The following is a 21,354-nucleotide window of genomic DNA, read 5'->3' as shown; positions in this document are numbered from 1 at the left end:
TTTTCACTTTTGCACTTCGCTTTCTGCCCGCTTAAAGGCCAACTCCGGCAACTTTCCGAGGTCAATGGATCTCAATGAAACTCGCTGGGTACGTTCCTTTGCACGTTTCCGTCATTTATGCCAAATTACAGGCTTGAGACACACGCAGATTGTTTGCAAATGAATTTTAAAGATTGTCTGCAAACGCCCTCCCGGCTTCCCACAATTATTGGCAACATTGCATCTGTGACGTCAATATTGTTACGGGGACGGAAGTGACGCAGCCGAGGGCACTGCTAACTTCGGCCGCTACAGCGTCTGCTGTGCTGGCCACAAGGCGACAGGGTGTTTGGCTGGCGCTTCGCTGGTTTGGCGTGCGATTTTCTGTTCCCTGTGGAGGGTCGTGCGATGGCTGGTAGTTGGTGTGGCGTTGTGGGTTGCACAAACCACTCAGGCAAGACGCAGAGAGTTTGCTATCACCACTTTCCAAGTGACAGTGCTCTCCGTGAGAAGTGGATCAGTGCGATCAGGCGGGACAACTGGTTACCGAGCAAATGGGCACGCGTGTGTTCCGATCATTTCTCGCCGGAGCCCTATAAGGATAGCGTTCACTTGATGGAAGCTTTTGGGTTGGCTCAGCAACACTTTTATAGGCGCTTGAAAGCGGACGCCATGCCGACAGTGTTTGAAGAGGCGATCCGGCAGCCAGCAGCACGAGGAAAAGCCATCAAAAGGAAAGCGGAGGTACGTGAAAGAACATTTTGAACGTCTATGTACATATAGAACATTGTCGTGACGGCGGATCGCACCAGAATGGAGAATCAACTGCATCATATGCGTCTGAATCACAGCTGTCCGACAGCTTCGAGACACTGTCAGTATCAGACGTGGCACTGTCAGTCGCAGACATTACAGCTGATGCGCGGCATGCTCACCTCTCCACTGTGCGCCTGCTCGTCCCGGCTGTCACAGTTTTCATACTCCGCGTTGGCGTGACCGGCATGCCTTGCACGACTTCCGGTTCGTAACAACTACTACGTCATACGTACACAGTACACTCGGTTGGGTTTCGGTTTTGGTATTGCGCCTTTTTGCTTATTAGAAATTATTTTCGAATTTGCTGAGCATTTCTGCTATCGGGCACGTGACAAGAGTGTCTCAGGAACATAAAAGCACCATTACCCTGACATGGTGAAAAAATCGCTGGAGTGGGCCTTTAAGCAAAGTGTACGCACATGGCTGAACGTGCTCTACCGCTACGCGTGTCCGGACGAATGGAAGCAAAATGCGTGGCCAGTTCCAATCGAAACGGCAGCTATTTCCTTGTTGGCTGCCAGATGCTGCGAGCTCAACATCTAAGAGGCATCAAAATACTGAGGGTGAGGTTGCACATCAGTAATGGCAAAACCCAGAGAGAACATTTCCGAAAAATACATTTTTTTTGCCAATTTTTTTGTGTCAAAAAGCAACTTCCCCCTTGAAATGAAAGAAAACTGCCACTGACCTGAAGGGCTGAGTTCTTGTTCAGTCGCTCGACTACATACTGTAAAAAGAGAAACAGGCCAGTCAGCACTCACAATGCACTTCAAGAATTTCTTTACCTTTAGTAAGCAGCACAAAGCTTTCTAAGGCAAGCTGAGCCCCCAGAAGCAGCTGTATGCCGAATAGATGACGGCAGCTAACCAGCATGCGAAATTCTTGTAAGAGGGGGGGGGGACTTCATGAATTTCAACCATGTAAGAGAAAGATTTTTGCTACTGTTTCACCGCAAAATAACTTGGCAGTCCTTGGAGAAGCTGTCTTAGATGATAGCCACTGCAAAATCCTAGCCTTAGGGTTCCAAATATTGTTTTAAGCCCAACATCGAAACAACACATTTTAAGCCTGCCACGCACTATCACTAGACTAGTCCCTGAAGAAGAGCACTCACACTGCAAGTCTGACTGCATTGCTGGTATCAAGTGATCTAATATGCAATTTAACAGCGTATTTTGTAATTATGCCGGACATTATGTTCTTAGAAAAAGCATTATCAGCCATAAAGAAAAATTTTAGGACAGTAAAACTTAAACAATCGGTAGTTAGGCAACATGCTGTCAATCTTTTGTTAGGACATAATCTTGAGAGGATAGCTTGTAATGTCAAGAAGACCAAATCGCTTACTTTAGAACTGTTTTTTTTTTTTTTTAGTGAGAACACATAAGAGTGAGGTTCCTTTTCGAGCAATTATTTGAAAGAAAGGTACCTGGCAATTCGCTGAATCTAGTTACTTGCAGAACTGCTTAGCCTCTGTGAGTTTTACAGACCCTCTTCATTTTCCAGACTCTCTTCGTTCTCAGGCGCTAGCTCAGTTTCTCTCAGGGGAGAGGAGAAACCCGGCGGTTGTAAAGCTTTTAGTATGGATATTGAAGACTAGACGAGAGAAATTGTTGAGGCTTACTACATCAACAGGAAAGGCAATTTATGTGTAAGATGCCCCCAATAGCACTGCATGAGAATGAAATTTCTTTCATGAATTGTTTCATTACATAGTAGAAGAGTGTGATCACTGTTTTAATCTTTTTGTAACCTTTTGTAATCTTTGCAGGAGCACGTGTTTTGGCTATCAATGATGTAAGCGCATATGGTACTTGGTCATGGTTTAAATAGTGAGCGTTCTTTCTAATAAAGTTAGTTGTGAGAAGGCGCTGTGTGGTGTGCACTACTTCTCATGGCCTCGTTTTGGCGCTGCCCATTTTAAAAAAGTCGGCCGTCTGCGTCGCACGAAGGGCACATGCGAGGCCTACATAGCAGGGGACCCATGTGGTCGGCGGCGGCCAGCAGAATGCTGTGCTCCAGCAAAACTACAGAGAACAAGCACTCTGCACGGACAACGTCACGGTCCCCATCTTCTCTGCGGAAGAATTGTCCCAGCTCCTGTTGCTTTTCTTGGCTGTGAAGGGCACTGACATGCTTTTATAGTCGGACGTGAGCAACGATGTCCGACCTGCCTCCTTGTGAAACACCGAAATCACAACTACAAACAACGCAGCGTGCGTGATGCTTTTCCATTCGTGATTCGACAATGCAACCGAATTTAGCTGTGTACACACGTTCCAGAAATACTTGCAGATACTTCTTGCGTGCTTAATCCATGCCTGACGGTAGGCCTCCACAACAACAATGCGGCTGAGGCCTCTACGTCGAGTGGTTGACGAGAAGGACGACGACAAAAAGTCTAGTGTTGAAACTCGGCGTATCTCCAGCTCAGCTGAGCGAGACTACGGCCACTTTGGGTGCATCAACAATGATGCGCGTGATGTGCGGTGTCGGGCGTGCGAAAAAAAGGAAGTGACCATTCAACATGTGGTGCTACGTGGCTTTAGGGCACTGACACTTTGCAAAAATCCGTAAGCTGGCATTCCTGCAAGAATTTTTTCCACCAAGAAACTCTCCTTCACAGACTACTTTTCTTTAGCTCGTTCAGCCCACCACATTCTATCGAAAGCGGGTGAGCACCATAAAGGCTTTTCAAAACGTACTGCAGGAACGTCACGCTTCACTGTAAGCTACCTCGCGGAGAGAGAGAAAAGGAAAAAAAAGAAGAATCGAAAACGGAATATGGAATAGAAATAGTCCTGCGCGGACCACTCGCCTTCTCCTAGTTCGGCCTCCTCCGCTCCCTGCCTTTTCCATCCGTACATGAGGGAGGATTTTGTGGCCATACAGTGCACCCTTGTGTTAGATCAAACAGGTGTTTTTTTCGCCCACAGATACGATCCCGCCTTCGAATTTGGTGTTCTTGGAAAACGCCAGTGTGAACTCAGGATGACAAGGGGTATTTCTTGTATGTCGCATCTGCAGTCAGTCAGTGCTGCAGCATTTTATAACAATAAAAGACAAGGCACGCATGCGCATTCATGAGGAACAGTGGGTGGGGTGGGATTCGTGCACGCTATCACTTTTTGTTCAGTACCTCAAATTCACTAGCACGCAATGATATAGATGTGGTGCTGACGCACGTCGCCTTTCTGTGTGACGAAAAACGTTTGTGATAGTTTGCGAGCTAATCTATCTTTGCTTCTGCTCAGGATTTTTATTTTCTCAAGCCGTAGTTCACAGTTTCTGCAAGCGCTGCAATGGGCGGGTAGATTCTGGAACGACGCTGACTCGCCTAGCGACCATTCATGTTCCCTGGAGCGCTGGTTGATGCAGCCCCCAGTCTGACCTACGTAAACCTTGCTACATGAAAGGGGGATCTCATAGACCACACCCGTGGCACACCGCACATACGGTTTAACCTGTTTCGTTCCACAGCCGGGTATCACCTGGTTGCTGCTGCAGACCTTGGGGCACATTTTGGCTAGCTTATGTGGAGCCGAGAAGACGATTGGGACACCATACTTGTTGCCAACCCTTTTTAGATTGTGGGTGACCCTATGCATGTAGGGTATAACCACAAGATTGGCGTCCCTACGTTCTGGTATCCGCGGCTTCTTTGGTCTCCCCTTGAATTTCTGCAACAGTGACTCCGTCACAGCTGTTAGGGCATGCAAGACACGTCAGCAAAGTTCTAAGAGCAGAGTTATAGAAACAGGTCAGACTTTTGCAGGACTGGCTGACTCTGGCGTGCCTTAGTCAAGACGAAGAATTTGTAGCGAAGAGAAATCTAATTTCCCTGCGACGGCAAGCAGCCCAGACCACTGAAGTGTTATGGAGGCGCATGTTAAATCAAACGCTTCATTCTACCGTGAAGACCCCCTTAGAAGAGGAAACTAGGCGGCAACCAGTGGTTATAGGCGATGTAACACTGCCAAGTGACACAGCGGACATCCTGGGAAAAGGACCAAAGTACTGCTTTGAACCACACGTTCCGATGCACGAGCTGTTGGCTTTTAACCATTGGGTAGCTAGGAAGGCAGAAAAGGATGACGAGAAAAGGTGCCTACTCGACGGCGTAGACAGTCTGGCAAGGACCGCGCTCAAGAAACCTTCATCGAAAGGAAAAGCTGCGACTGATAGGGTGGTCTCGTTTTGCAGGAGTACCGTATTTATTCGCATAATCCTCGCACTTTTTTTCCAGAAAACCGATGAAAAGTTGGGGGGTGCGAGAATTACGCGGGAAAAATTTTCCGCGAAAACGTAGAGCGCTAGAAAAAAAAAACGAAGCAGCCGCAAATCCGGGTTCTCCCGCCAGCAACTAACTACAAGCAATGAAAAGTGCTAATACAAGACTTACCTTAACAATAAAACTACAGGTTTAACACAAATCAATGTTTATTTGCAGACACTAAAGCCACTAGCAAATAAAGTGTCTCTTGGCCGAACTACTCGGAGTCAGAGTCAAGACTGCCGTCGACGTCGCTCGTAGCGGCGTAATCAGAGTCGTCGCCAGCTTCAGCATTGTCTCCATCGCCATCGTGAACCACGTCGTCTTCCGTCCCGTCCAAGGCGTTGGAAATTCCAGTTTTTTGAAACTGCGGACTATGATTTCTGGGGAAATCATGGCCCATGCCTCCATTACCCACGCACAAAGAAGCTCCACTGACGGCTTTTTTTTTTATCTTTCCCCCGGGAGTCATGACATGGTCGCCTTCAGCCATCCATTCGGCATACAGCCTCCGAACATTATCTTTGAACGGTTCGTTCAAGGATACGTCCAGAGGCTGCAGCATCGATGTCAGACCGCCTGGAATGACGGCAAGATCAGTCCGCAGCTCCTTCAGCTTCGTCCGAACGGCGTCGACAAGGTGTCCGCGGAAGCTGTCAATGACCAGCAGCGATGGGTAAAGTGCAACTGGGTGGCGTCCCCAGACAGTCTTTACCCAATCGACCATGAGGTCAGCGGTCATCCAACCTTTTTCCTGTACTCATACATGAATTCCAGGGGGGGAACTTGGCTTTTGGGAGGGTCTTCCGTTTAAAAATAACAAACGTTGGCAGCTTCCGCCCATCCGCTGTTACGGCGAGCATGACGGTGCACCTCTGCTTCTCAGCACCTGTTCTGATGTGCACACTCCGCACACCTTTTTGTTCAACAGTTGTGCTCGAAGGCATGTCAAAGTTGAGCGGCAATTGATCCGCATTTCCAATCTGCAAGAGCACGAAGTTCTTTTCCTCCCGGATCCTAATCACGAATCGATGAAAATCGACGATCTTGTCTTCATACGCCGACGGTAGCCGCTGACACAAAGTCGTCCGCCTCCTGAGTGACAATCCACTTCAGCGCAAAAATCGTGTGGCCCACCCGTTGCTCGCGCGGAAATCCTGCACCGGGATGCCCTCCTTCCGGGCAATTATGCGCGCCTGGTTTCTGATCAAGTCGATCTAAACGGCACACCTGTCCGCACGAAGACCCTTGATGTAGTCAAGCAGTGCCGCCTCAACCTGCGGATATTTCCCAGTCTTAGGCCCACGGAAGGCCTTGCATGTCTTGTTCGTGGCTTTCAGCTGTTCGTGCTGCCGTCGCCAGTAGCGCACACAAAACTCGTCCACGCCGAAGTGCCTGCCGGCGGCCCTGTTGCCGTTTTCCAGTGTATGATCGATGACTTTTAACTTGAAAGCAGCTGTGTAGCTTCCGTATCAGCCCATTGTGTTGCTGCAGAATGGACGCTACTACACACGCGACACGGAAACGGAACACTAACACTAAACACGGCGCTCAGTACGCGAACTTCACTTGTGGCTTGGCCTGGATTGGATTAGGGCTCCGTGCGCTGGTAGTATGCATGATGCGTAAGAGATGGCGCTAGGCTGCCGCGCGCTATCATCATCATTGGCTGGAAGAAGCAGACGACATTTGATGCTGCGATTTTTCGGAGTGCGATAATTACGCGAGGGAAAAAAAAAATCGCATTTTTGTTGGGCGATGTGGGGGGTGCGAGAATTACGCGAGTGCGAGGATTATGCGAGTAAATACGGTAATGACTCGTCACTATTGCAGGCCGATAAGGATGGATGCTTCGTAGTCATACAGTCTGGGCTTTACAAGGAAAAGGCACTACAGGCTATCTCAAAGAACTTTCTCAATGTGAAGCCGTCCGCGACACGCATCAAGGGCAAGGCAGTGTCTTTGTGCAAATCCATGGAACTTCAGGACTTGTCTAGAGCCATTGTAGATTCCAGAGGGAATACCTTGTCGGTATTCTTTGCTGCTAAAACACACAAACCCGATGCACCTTTCAGGACAATAGTCAGCGAAAAAGGAGCCTGGCAGCAGCATATTAGTTGTTTTTTGCTGAAGCACCTGAAGAAATCGGAAATTGTAGAGCCTTTTGCGACAGAAAGTTCAATGACTGTTGTCAACACATTAGAAAGAGAGCGACAAATTGGTTATGCCTTTTCAACAGACGTAGAAGACCTGTTCTATTCAGTACCCCACAAGGATCTGTTTATTGCAGTGCGCGAGTGTATAGAAGTCAATAATACGATTGCCTTTCAGAACGCCACTGGGTTGAATGTCGATAATTTTAGGTCTCTGTTAGAATTTTATATTAACGCAACTTTTATAGAATTTGACAACCGACGGTTCATACAGCACCAGGGAATTTGCATAGGGTCATGTGCTGCGCCAGTTTTATGTAACATTTTTCTAGCATCTATTGACAATGCTCTAGCACGACTAACGACGGTACAGCCCTACAGATTTTTAGATATGTCGACGATTTTTTGGTGATTCTAAGAAAAGGCATTCCATCCCGGTATGAAGACATCGCGATGAACACGTTACAGATGTTTGGACAGCATGGCAAAGGGCTCAAATTCACATACGAGCTTCCTAAACAGAATAGCCTACAATTCTTGGACCTCTACATCAAGTACGATGAACGATGTGTGTGCTGGAGCTATCGGCCAAGAGCTAAGAAAGATTTTTTTACCGTTTGATTCGGCCCAGTCAAAAACTGTGAAGAGGGCAATTGCGAACCTCTCGCTTGAATCAGTACTAATCAAGTCTTGCCCTCACATGATGCAAGCAAGCTTTAAGGGTGAGGTAGCCAGACTGCGAAAAGCAGGGTTCCCTGACCACGTCATAACAGCTGTGATGAACTATAAGAAGCGTATTTCATCACACAGAAAGGCGACATGTGCGGCAGCACCACATCTATATCTTTGCGTGCTTGTGAATTTGAGGTACTAAACAAAAAGTGATAGCGTGCACGAATCCCACCCCACCCACTGTTCCTCATGAATGTGCATGCGTGCCTTGTCTTTTATTGCTATAAAATGCTGTGCGGTTGTTTCAATAAAAATAGTTGGAGTCAGCGTCCGTCCTGTCATGTACCTTTCTTCTTGTCCTCGTCTAATGTAGCGCTACAATTTTTAAATAAGAATTGCTGTACCATACATGCTTGTTTGTCGTGTGAGTGATCTTCGCACCTCGCACAGATGCAGCGATTAGCTAGTTGGGTTATCGCAGTGATGACGAGCTTTCTGCAAGCGATATGCACTCCGCATCTCCACGTGCCTTAGCGATCCTGGTATCGGGCGGAGGCGCGTTGAGGCGGCCGCCTAACAAAAGCATGCAGTATGGTTACAAGAGCGCTAAGCTTGCTGTACCGTATGCGCACTTGGCGTGACATTGTCAATGCAGCGAGGTTTCTCAGTGCCCGCGACGCTCAACTCAGCAACAGTAAGTTGGTTTCTTTTCTACAAAGCGGCGCGCACTTCAACGCCGTCCCGCACAATGAGGCAACAGCGATCGCCGGCCCAGCGTGCTCAGGTTGTCACCTATCAAAATCGTGCAGTAGGCTTAAGGTAGCGCTATGCCACACATCTGTCCAAGCAGATAGCTGAAGGTGATAGGGTTGCCGGCGATAAGTCATGCTGGCGTGTTCGTCGACGCCCAACATCACGCCTTGGTTCTTTCCCAACACTTATCCACAAAAGCGTCGCCGCAATCGCGCATAAGTTGGAATCATTGATCTCTGCAATTCTAGAAAAGATAGAAGACCTTTTGCGGCACATTTTCATGTCGACAAGTTCAGCAGCGCTGTAAAAATTTATGACAGAAAAAGTTATCGCTGTAGACGCAGGTACGCAGTCCCCGGTAGGCATAGGACAAACCTCTACGGCTTAAGCGGTCAGCGAATGCAATAATCTCTATGAGACTCAGTCGGGAATTCGTCGCAACTATGTTTTAACTGTTAGTACATTGAAAGCGGGCACGTGTTGGCGAGGTTTGACTGCACTTAAGATGCTTGATAGTTATTTCGTGTTTGTATGACGTCTGCACACTTCAGTACAACACCAAGTGCCTCGAAGGGCGGAAGGACAATCTTTCCCGATAGATGTAATGTATACATCTCCAGCAGGCTGTCTGTCACCCTGGCTGTTCAAGTCCACTTACCTCAATGGTGGTGGAGAAGACCTCCCTGAATGTAGATGGGCTCATCATGGTGAACTGCAAAGAGCACTGGTTCAAGTTTCCAAAGTAACACAAGATTAACAGATCTACAAATCAATTTCTACCCTCAGGAGACGTTGGACTCACATGATTGACCCAATTCAACGGACAAGCAATACACTGCAGCAGTGCTGCCAAATCTCGCAACGTGCCAGGGTGGCAAGCCACTAGCTGCATGACTCATTGCAGTTCAGCCGCGTCACACTCACTTGTTCACTCAACCTGGTCTAACGTGCGAACCCAGCCAACCAATCCCATCAGAGCAAATTCGGTCTGGCCAAGTACTGAACCCATGACCTTATCCTCAGCAGCAAAATACCATGGCAACTGGCCCGCTCAATTTGCCAAGCTCACAACAAATACTACAGTGAACTCCCGTTAAGACGAACTCTGTTAAGGGGGAACGTGGGTCCTAAAATTTTTTCTTTATTTTTGAGTCAATATGAACCAAACTTCACTGTCTTGACCAGTTTTTTATGCTGATTTCAAATCTGTAATTAGTTTTTTAATAGCTGCACTAGTTCAAAAGATCTCGAGGTTCGAAAAAATAATTAGTACCTGCTTCTTACGGGGCTTTTAGGCAATTTCGACCTACTAAAACCAATATGTAAGTGCATGGGCCCAATGCCCAGATCATGCTGTAGGGGGTGATGCTATTTTTATTCACTTGAGAGCACTGTGAAGGCCAGAGAACAGATGAACACTCACTCTGGTGGTTATTTTTTCTGATTCACTCTCATTAGTATCTTTAATTAAAATTTGTAAAATGGTGCTAGAGTAATGCAAATAGCATCACCCGCCAGATCGTTTCAATACGAGTAAAATGATACCAAATTTGTGATTTTTACTCAGCAACAACATGGAAAAGAACCCCGTAAGGCTGAGTGCGTTGAGCAAAAATATCAAACTGAGAAAAATGCATTTGAAGTTTCAGACAACTGTAACTTTTGTGGAAGTGCAGCCACAGCACTAGTGGTTATATCATTTGATAGGTTTCTTCACGAAAACAGCCATACCAAATATGTGACCATGACCTGCCAATGTACTGGCAAAATCTTCTTATAAAGCCACATAGTGCACCCAGTACCAGAGTGATAAACTCCACCTTTAGCTACTCATAGGCCTGTACCAATTCCTTGCAAGCTAAAGAAATACAAAATTTGTCTATGAATGTGGCTTTGCAACAGGCAAATAAAATAGACAGAGAGATTAAGTCTAAAAAGCATGTGGGTTATTTATTAAACCAAAAATCAGTTATTATTGCCCAGCAATAGCACTTGGCTCAACAGCAGGCAAGGGCTGTACTCAGGGTCCCCTGCTGGTTTGTGTCATTTTGAAAGTCTGTGCTTGGCGTCACTACTGTATAAGTGCTCCTTTTGCAACTTCCTATGTCAGTTTTTAACCTTCTCAAGGCTGTGGAGCACAAATCAATTTCCCAAAGTGTAACACGGCGTCTCTGCAATTCCGGTGTTGCTCTGTCAGGTCGTGGTTGAAGCGACTACCGTTGCACCCTTGTCGACAGTATTGGTGGCCCTAATTTAATGCATTTCACTTCAAATGACATTAATTATCTTAGCACCACTATCACCAGCTACCTTCTACGAGAAACGCTTCTCGCGCGAGTCGCACCTATGATAATGAAGCACAGGCTTTGAAAGCAGCCTATACCCTCTGCCTTGAAAAGGTCACTGCTTGAGCCGAGCTCGGAACGAAGCTTAAGCCCAAAGAACGTTTTTATCACGGATAAGTCCACGCAGATAAATTCTGTGCCATTTTCCTTGCCGCCATTCACCAACATCCAGCGGCTTGAACTTCAGCTGCTTCGTTGCGCGCTGCGATGCCAAGCACTCCTCCCGTCGCCGTATTTCCCGCGCACTCAGCAGTCCCGCATAGTATGCCATATGAATGCGGTTTCCAATGCCACTGAAGCGTTGCCTAATGATCCGATGGCTGCAGCTTGACCAAGGGGAACCGGGCGGTTCTCGTAGACTCGACGCTCCGGTAGCGACAAGTAGTTTCGGCATCGCGCCCTCGTACGCTTGGCCGTTGGCTTGGCGCGTCTTCTTTACATGAGAATCTCCGGTTGTGCCAGCACAAAAAAAGGTAACTGTGTGTCGGTGGGCCGCACGAACGCGAGCGTAAGCAGAGGAAGATGACACTTGTAACAACACACAAGCACACGACACCGGCAACACGGCAGCCGTGAGCGCAGAACAAAAATACAAAAACAAAATGGCCGCCTGGGGTTGCGCCAGCCAATGGGAGGCGCGAGAGAAGGGGCTCGCCTCGCGCGCGCGCGCTCTGGCCAATGAGCGTTCTACAACCACCCTTCGGAAAAGCGCCGATAGCGGCCGTTCTGTTGCAGCGACGCCATTTTGAAACGCCACAAAATGTACACAAAGAAAACAGCTTCAAAACAAGCCAAAGATGGCGGCGATCAGCCAGCTGCTGCGCCCACGGCGCGCGCGGGAAGTTTAAACAAATTTTGCCTGTTGAGATGCATTTTGCGGCTCCCGTGGCGTCTCAAAAATAAGTTTTAACCCATTTCCCGGGCGAAATCGGCGATAATATTTTGAGGGCAGCTGCTTAGGGGTGCAACCATGCCTAAAATGCGTTTTTCTCAAAACTGATTTTCTGTCCATTTTTTACTATTCTAAGACCCGCGTCCCCCTTTAAGACGAATTCTCGCTTATGCCGAACAGAGAATGGTTTGTTTGGTTTCCCATAGACTCAATGCAAAAAGAAAAATTCGCTCAAGACGAACCGCCCAACTGCCCAGGCAGCACAGCACATTGGTCCAATATTGTTTATACGTTGGCAAACGATGGCCCAATGATGGCCCATACAAACCACTATAAAACCAATGTTGGCAAGCCAGCCTACAAGGATGCCAATAATGGTCCATCTTTGCCAGCCAACATACAATATTGGTCGTGTCATTCTTTGAGGTTGGCAACAACGGCCCATGGTTGCCGATGTACATACGATATTGGCAGAACCAGGCCGTATGGATGGCAATATTGGGCCAGCTTATCTGTTGGTAAAACAATATTGGTTACGTAATGGCAGTAGATCGGATATATTGTCCAGTCAATCTGACTGGTTAAACAATATTGGACGGCCAATGCTACGCGCCGGACAATATTGTCCAGACTTACACGTTGTCGCTCCAATGTCTTAAACACTGGCAAGCATATGCATGATATATCGGTAGGAATGTTTTTTTCCCCTTTTAACCATCACTGAGTGAAGGTTAGCCCGAATCGAGCCACCACCTGCGCATGCACGCTATTATATAAATCACTTTGTCCGGCATCCAGCGCACCTCAAAGAAGATATCTGGTTACTTATCACATTGCTTTATTCTACAAATATTCTACAAAAGCCCCACGTTACACGGCGGCGAAGGCATCACGCCGTCCAACTGGGAGGCTGCATGCTTTTACTAGCCCCGGACTCGAGAACAGCTATGGGCCGTCCAACGGGCCCGCGACGCAAAAGAGACTTGGTATTTCTGTTCCGACGTGGGAGCGGCCCGGTCGAGTCCTAATCCGAAACGTGCTCTCAACCCATTCCTTATTACGTATAACAACGCGATTGTAGATGACGACCCCGCATTTCTGAAAGCCAGCGGCCGTTTCGGCCGTCCGCGAGTGCCGTTTTCGCTCCTTTGCATCGCATATTTGCGGCGCTTCGCGCTTGGCGCGTTCTGAGGTTCGTCCGAAGTAACCCGGTTGCGGCCAAATATGACCGAATTACCGAGCGTTCGGTGCCATTAAACAATAAACATGCTTGGCGGGACCAAAGAACACGTCCTAATTATCTGATTTTCCGAATTAATGAGTGTGGAATTAACGAGCTTTTACTGTATAAATATGGCAAAAACAGTCCATTGTTGTCAGTCAACAAACAAAACTGGAAATTCCATTCTATAAGAAAGGGAACAATGGCGCACACAGGGTCTTGATTTTTAAGTTGGCATTTAGTGTGGCACAAAATATATCCTAAACAGTTGGACAAAATTTGTTTTAGAGATGTTGAGCGATGTAAAATAAGTACCAAGTTTTCAAGTGAGTTTGCGCGCTGCTGGGAATACATCTATGAGAAAGGAAACACAGCACAACATCTCACTTTTCAATGCTTGTTAAAAGTTAATTGTGTGATACAGCCAGCGTATACAACGCAACTGTATAAAAAAAACCCTGCCTTTACATTGATTGAGGCTGTATATAGCGTTGATGAGTTAATCGAGTAGAATATAATTCTAGTCTGCTTCGCAAAGGGCCTCTGCGCTGGTGCGCCTTTTGCGCACGCGCACCGAAATTTTTCTGACAGCTTTATTAGCGGCGAACAATCAAAACATTTCATGTCACTTCAACCACACCACGTATTTTTGCGTTTGCTACACGACTGGTTGGATTACAGGATTGTAACTTCTTTGTGTGCGTGCTACAGCGACGTGCTGTCCAAGACTACGGTATCGCCCGCGGAATCTCCAAATGAGCGATGAGTTGTGTTTGCACTCTCAACGCTTCACGCAACCAGACGTGTTCACTTCGAACAAATGTTCTCGGTGATCGGGAGGCCGGAGAAGCAGCGCGACGCCATGTTTTGCTCAGGAATTTTGCTCGGCAGTGGGGTTGCGCGGGGGTGGCTGGTCATAAAACACTTGTCACTTGACGGCTGCTCCGCCCACGACGGTTCAGACGTGGCTCCGGGCTTTCGGTGCCTTTGAAAACGAGAGGGGGGGGGGGGGGGAGATGGAGGGAGACGACAGCACCTCGGAAGATGCGTACGCGTTTCGGCCCCTTCTGGCCGGCGGCTATTCTTCGTCAGTCAGTGGCGGTTACTTTCCCTCGTTCGGCCTCCCGGCATCGGCGGGCGCGCGCCCCTCAGTATTCAGTCGAGAGTCATCGGGAAAAAACGGAGTCGGATACCGAGACAGGATGCCGCGATTCTATGGATACGGAGATTCGACGACGATGCCACAGTGAGAAGGCAGCTGTCCTGTTCTTCACCGGACTTGATTGTTTTGACTTTTGAAGAGCGATCCGCAGATGAGCGCCGATGTGTCCTGACAACTCGCAAACTTTCCGCCGGATTTTTGTGTTCTTATCGCGCTCAGTAAGTCGTTTCTTTCCTTAGTCGCATGTTACTTTCCGTGTTTTTCGTACGTGAAATATGTGCTGCGTTTATTAACGTCTACATTACCGCGTATTTTCTCTAAAATTGTTACTTTGTGAATACCCATGTGGTGGGCTTTGCTGTGCGCGTCGAAGCAGGTTAGTTAAGTCCTCGCCCTTAGCGATGTTTCAGCATTTGCGTTTGTTCTTTTGTTCTTTTCTCGCGTTGTCGTGCGCCAGCTAAACATCCGTTTTTGATTTGCCCTTCGCCGCTCGTTTCGCGCAAAGGAATGATGGATATGTAACACACAAATTTTCATTAGTTTTGAAGTTGTTGCTGTCTTTCAAGCTCTTGCCGCAGTTACCTTTTAATTAACAAATGGGCTATGAACTTTCCGCTAGTTCAAGATGGTTATGGATTTCGGCTGTATCGAATGTCTGTTCACATGTAGATGTTCATTTATTTCATTTTGCATTACGCTTCGCTTTTCACTCACTTCCTTTTGAACTTTCGGTGAACTGACAACTTAAATAAGCGCTAACAGGGAGGAGGCTGTGTGTGTTTGTGAGTGGTCCTGTTTCCGCAATTTCTAATATAAGAGCGTTATTCAAGGTAATTAGTGTAGATTCTGTGCAAGCGGTCAGCAGAACAAAACGTGAAATACGAAATTATTTTCTCTTTTATTCCATGTTTCTTTTTTTACTTCCCTTGACTACGGTTTTATTATGCGAGCCAATTTTCTTTATATGCACATACCACTAATCGCTCTTGTGTTGCACTCTCTTTGTAATTATTTGTTGTTTCCATTGTATCACAATTTCTGTTATTTTGTATTCAACTACTGTATATGCCCTCCTGCTATGATCCCTTTGGGATTGGCAGCATTTACAAATAAATAAATAAATAAATACTTGCAGAATCTTTGCCATATGTATATATGCAGAATAAAGTTGTGTTTACTCTCAGCTTTTGTACGCTGATTATCCCTGCTGCTTGCCTAAAAGCAAAAGCGTGGGCAACATGCATTTATTTACGTGCACAAAAATCTACCTCACGTTAAACTACACATTCAGTGGAAAATGTCGTAAAGATATTGACATAGCTAACGAAAAGGCTGGCAAGAACCAGCGTTAAACGCTGGAAATGAGAGAACGATGGTGCAGCCAACGATAAAGGCTGGCAAAAAATATTGGAGCTGCCAATATTTATACAATGTTGGCGATACGTACGACGGACAATGTTGGCTACAGCCATCCTTGCCATTATTGGCGATATGTTGGACGGACAATGTTGGCTACAGCCATCCTTGCCATTATTGGAAAATCATTGGCATCCAATATTGGACCAATGCACATTTAGGTGTAGCAAACCCCCAAAAGCCAACGCAGGACCAATATTTCTGCCAATGTTTACCAACATTGTTCCGAGATTGGTCCAATGCCGGCGTGCTGCCTGGGTGTACTCTTCTGTTAAGACGAACTTTCGCAGTGATCGACAACACTGGCGATTCTGCAAAATGAACACTGCAGTCTTGGTGGGGCATTCAGGCGACCGAAAAAAAGCAAAAAAATAAAAAAAGCGCTTTTCGGAGGAAAGACGCAAAGCATATTGCGCGAGATAAACGAAAAAGAATGTTCAGCGGCTAAAGTTGGTGGGTGGGGGAGGTGCAGGCTTTGACAGCAAAGACAGCAACAAAAAGAGTAGGGGGATTTACAACTGGGACCCCCAAGCCATTGCATCCTTTTATATTCCCCCTCGGGTCTTCAGTATCTCAGGTGGAGTACAAAGGGGAACAGAAGAACACAAGAGCTTGGGGCACCTCCGCCGTGGTCAGAGGGAACACAAGGGGAATGAAGAAAAAAAAAATAAAGAAAGAGCGACAACGGGAACATAAATTGCCTGTGCATTACAATCGAGTACGAAACCGAAACCACGTTTGGGGTGCACTACTGTCAGAGGTTTAGGTACATTGTCTTCGCCATCACACAATGGCGGCCGAGCACATTTTGTGGTCAGTTCGCGATGGCTCGCGTAGGACCTGTGTGCGTCGTATCTGTTCCCAGAGAAGTGCAAATTGTGATGAGCTATTTTGATTATGGAAGTGCACAACAAGGGAAGGCTATTTTGTGCACTGAATATAGCTCGCTGTATCTTTTTCGTGTGCGCGAGGCTTGTGACCATGAGTAGCGCAATGGGATATCTTCAGCTGCACGTCGATCAAGAAAAGTTACTACGGGCCGAAAACTAGAAAAAATCCGGACCTCGAAGAAAACCTTGCAGACTTTCTTAAGCAACTCAGCATATCATGACTTTGTCAAGGCAACAGGACGCGACCAAGGCGTATCCAGAAGTGATCTTAGAGCCAGAAAAACAGACTCGCAGAAAAACAGAAACTGCCAGGACTATAAGTTTACATTATTTGAAAGAAAATTGTGCTTCTCTCCCTCTCTCTCTTTTTTTGTAATCGTCAACAAAGGAGCGTGCTACAGTTTTATCATTAAAATGTGGTAGCAGTATCTTCATGAAATTTTTTATTTTTGAAGCCGCGAAATCAGGTGCTCGTACGATTCGTGTAAATACTCTGCTTGAAGGCATAGTTTTTATCTAGATGAGCCAAATAAATGCTTTTTCTCGTCTTTTTGCCCCCATTTTAAGTCTACTCCAGTCGGTGTTTTCACGTAACATATTTGGATGCACTTGGCATGTTAGCATCTCTTTTTGGGGGCACTTCTGATAAGCCAAACTCGTGATAAGACGAACAGATGACCGCCAGCGGGCGATGCGATTCGTTGCTTGTGACGAAGGTCATTGCGGCTTCTTCCCTTTCGCATGTCCGCTAGCGCGATGTTCTTGCCCGCATAGTTTGGATTTGTCTCGTACATCGGCACCATGAGCGCAGTTAGGCCTAGCCACGACATCGAGTAGAAAGCACGGTTGCGATGCACGTGGCCACAGTGCCCGATGTTTCAAAGTACGTCATGCTCGATTGCGAGTACAAAGAGTTGTCCCGCGGTGTTCTTCGTCATAAGCTTCGAAGTGCTGATAAGAAGAACCTCTAACAGCAGGTCCAACAAGTCAACGCTATTACAGTCACACGTCTGCGATGTTCGCGACGAGTGCGGCGCGCTATCGTAATCTGATGATTCAGCTTCCGGTTGTAGCTGCCAAACTAAAGCGTTCTAAATTATCGTCGACCCGTGAACACAGAACGAATGCGAACGCGTCACTAAGTAGCGCAATTTTCGGCAGCCATGATCTCGCGACGCACAAGCAGCAGACGACGATCCCAAAGCGAGCATCACAGCAGAAGCAGCCAATTGGAGGCCTTGAATTGAACTTCAAACATGTGCTTTTTGTACGCTTGTTACTGAATGGAGGAGCTAGCTGAAACGGAGAACTTGAACATGGAGAAGTCATATATATGCTCTTTACAACGATCCCAAAATGGGGATGCCCGGTTGTGCCATTGCCGAGCTATAATTTTGAAAAACTTTTTTTTTTTTGCTATTTTTGCAACTTTCGCCATGTTGGCAGACGCAAAAAAACATTTTTATACGTAGCTTTCAGTGAAGATATTTTGGAATCGGATAGAAAATGGGCCACAGAAACTGAAAATGCGATTTTCCAAAAATTCGTTTTTTTGTTTTTTTTTTGGTTCCCTGTTAAGAATAAGACCATGTTTGTGACTCTTAATTCTCTCCGGTTATAACAGACCCACTGAGTGTTTACATAAAAATCTGTAGTAACAGTACTTGGATTTTACATACTCCCTTTACAACAGACCAAAATCCTCTTCACTATGAAGGTCTGCTGTAATGAGGTTATACTATTCGAACTTTCGAATACTATTCGAACAGTGTTTACTATTCGATTCGCACCGAAATTTTACTATTCGAACTTCCGGAACATAAATATAACGGTTTATAATACTGGAAAACAAATATAAAGACAGCAAATCGGCACGCAGCATGCTTGGTCTTGCGTTTTGGGACGCCGACATGAGAAACTGCTAGCCATTTCCACTGGTGCTCCGAGCGGTTGCTGCGCAATGAGCCACGGGGTCCCCTGCAGATACGTAAAATGCTCATCCACAGTTCTGAGGAGCCAGCGGGTGCGATTTGTTGCTTGCGACGAAACATATTGCGGCTTCATCGCTTTCGCATGCCCGCTAGCGCGATGTCCTTGCCCACAACGTTCAGATTCATCTTGTACATCGATGCCGTGAGCGGAGTTAGGCCAAGCCACGACTCCGAACAGTAAGCTCGGTCGTGATGTGCACGTCCGCGGTACCCGATGTTTCAAAGTAGTACGTCATGCTCGGTCGCGAGTACGAAGAGTCGTCCCGCGATGGTCTTCGTCACGAGGAATGAAATGCTGATACGCAGAACAGTTTGTCCAACACGCACATCTGTGATGTTCGCGACGAGCGCGACGCACTATCTTAATTTGATGCCTGAGCTTCCGCTTGCAGCTGCCAAACTAAACCGCAATTATATTCTAAGTGATCGTCGACCTGTGAACACAGAACCAGTGCAAACACGTCACTAAGTAGCGTGATTTTAGACAGCTGTGTACGGCTGTGTTGGACTTGTCCACGCAACGTACAAGCAGCAGATGACGCTCTCCCGGAGCGAGGATCGGACCAATGGCGAGGCGTGCTGGAGCAACATGGCGGATGCAGCCAATCGAAGGCCTCAAAACGAACTTCAAACATTTTTTTTTACGCTTTTTTTTAAATGCGAAGCATTTCTTAGCGAACTTCTGCGACTTTGAGTGTATCTGTCTGTCTGTCTGTCTGTCTGTCTGTCTGTCTAGCCGCCTACGACTTTGTGGTCTCCTGGCCGTTTCGTTAATGGTATGTATACCAAAATTGGTATGGCATAACATGACTGTATGACGAACATAAATGACAGGTCATAACATGAAAATCATGACATGCATGTCATGAGTGACATGATTTACATGCCACGGTGTTGGTGCTCTTGCGGCCGTTTCGTTAATTTGATATATACCAAAATTGGTATGACGTGACATGAGTGCATGACAAACATGAGTGACAGGTCCTATCATGAAAATCATGACACGCATGTCATGTACAGCGTGATTTACATGACATGGTCTCCGGGCGCTCGCGGCCGTTTAATTAGACGGATATATACGACGAGACATTTCTGTATGGCGAACATAAATGACATGTGGTAACATGAAAATCATGACGTATGTCATTTACTCCATGACATACATGCCCCGCTCATGGTGCGCTTGCGGCGGTTTCGCTATCTTGACATGTACCAAATTTGGCATTCCACGACGTGACTGCATGGAGAACATAAATCATAGGTGGTAACATGAAAACCATGACATGCATGTCATGTACAGCAAGATATACATGCCATGCTCATGGTCCGCTCGCGGCCATTTCGCTAGCTTGATCTACACAAAAATTGGTATTGCGTGACGTGCCTGTATGACGAACATAAATGACAGGTGGTAACATGACAATCGTGACATGAATGTCATGTAGAGCATGATTTACAAGCCACGCTCATGGTGCGCTAGCGGCCGGTTCGCTAGCTTGGCATATTACAAAATTGGTATTTCGTGACGTGACTGTATGATGAACATAAATGACAGGTGGTAACATGACAACCATGACATGAATGTCATGTAGTGCATGATTTACAAGCTACGCTCACGGTGCGCTAGCGGCCGGTTCGCTGGCTTGATATGCACCGAAACTGGTATTGCGTGGCGTGACTGTACGAGGAACATAAATGACGGGTGGTAACATGACAATCATGACATGCATGTCGTGTAGGGCATGATTTACATGCCACGCTCATTGTGCGCTTGTGGCCGTTTTGCTATCTTGACATGTACCAAACTTCGTATTCCAAGACGTGACTGCATGAAGAACTTATATCACAGGTGATAACATGAAAACCATTACATGCATATCATGTACAGCATGATTTACATGCCATCATCATTGGCCGCTCGCGGCCGTTTCGCGAGCTTGATATACACCAAAATTGGTATTGCGTGACGTGACTGTACGAAGAACAAAATGACAGGTGGTAACATGACAATTATGATATGAATGTCATGTAGAGCATGATTTACATGCCACGCTTATGGTGCGCTAGCGGCCGGTTCGCTAGCTTGGCATATTACAAAATTGGTATTTCGTGACGTGACTGTATGATGAACATAAATGACAGGTGGTAACATGACAACCATGACATGAATGTCATGTAGTGCATGATTTACAAGCTATGCTCATGGTGCGCTAGCGGCCGGTTCGCTGGCTTGATATACACCAAAACTGGTACTGCGTGACGTAAGTGTACGACGAACATAAATGACAGGTCATGTATTGTAATACTACCAGAATATACGTTTCATTATATAAAAGATTGTACACACATGCATGCGTGACAAACATGGGAGATATAGTGAACTAGACTGCATGACGTGATTGACTTCATTTTCCTCTGAGAAAAACAAGGCGATGTATGCAGCTCTCTGCTGGCTGCTTCACATTACATCGATTCCCACGGTGCGTGGGATCTGCCGAATTTTTTTAATGGAGGACCAAGCTGAAGCGAGAAACTTGAAGACGTAGAAATGCTCTTTCCGAAGAGCCCAAGATGGCGGCACCCGGTTGTGCCGTGAAGGAGCTATCATTTCTTTTTTTAAACGCAGTTTTCTTTTCGTTTTTTTTTTTTTTAGATTTCCACAGTAATTTACCCCACCTTAGCAAGCACAACAAACTTTTTACCGCACTTCTACATAGTTTTCAGAAAACGTAGGAATCAGAGAAAGGGCTACAGAAACTGAAGATTTGATTTTCGAAAATTGATTTTTTT

General features: G+C 46.5%; 1 protein-coding gene across 1 annotated transcript in view; it reads right to left on the bottom strand.

Moving 5' to 3' along the window:
• The window catches only part of LOC119384790 (transformation/transcription domain-associated protein-like), a 946,434-nt gene that overhangs the window by 635,914 nt on the left and 289,166 nt on the right, over positions 1–21,354 (bottom strand). Inside the window, 2 exon segments of the mRNA XM_049413130.1 lie at positions 1,484–1,522; positions 9,305–9,358. Coding sequence (XP_049269087.1) covers positions 1,484–1,522; positions 9,305–9,358 — 93 coding nt within the window.

Source organism: Rhipicephalus sanguineus, chromosome 3, assembly GCF_013339695.2.
Source record: "Rhipicephalus sanguineus isolate Rsan-2018 chromosome 3, BIME_Rsan_1.4, whole genome shotgun sequence".
NCBI lineage: Eukaryota > Metazoa > Arthropoda > Arachnida > Ixodida > Ixodidae > Rhipicephalus > Rhipicephalus sanguineus.
Note: the sequence above shows the minus strand (reverse complement) of the source record. Positions and strands in the feature narration are given on the sequence as shown.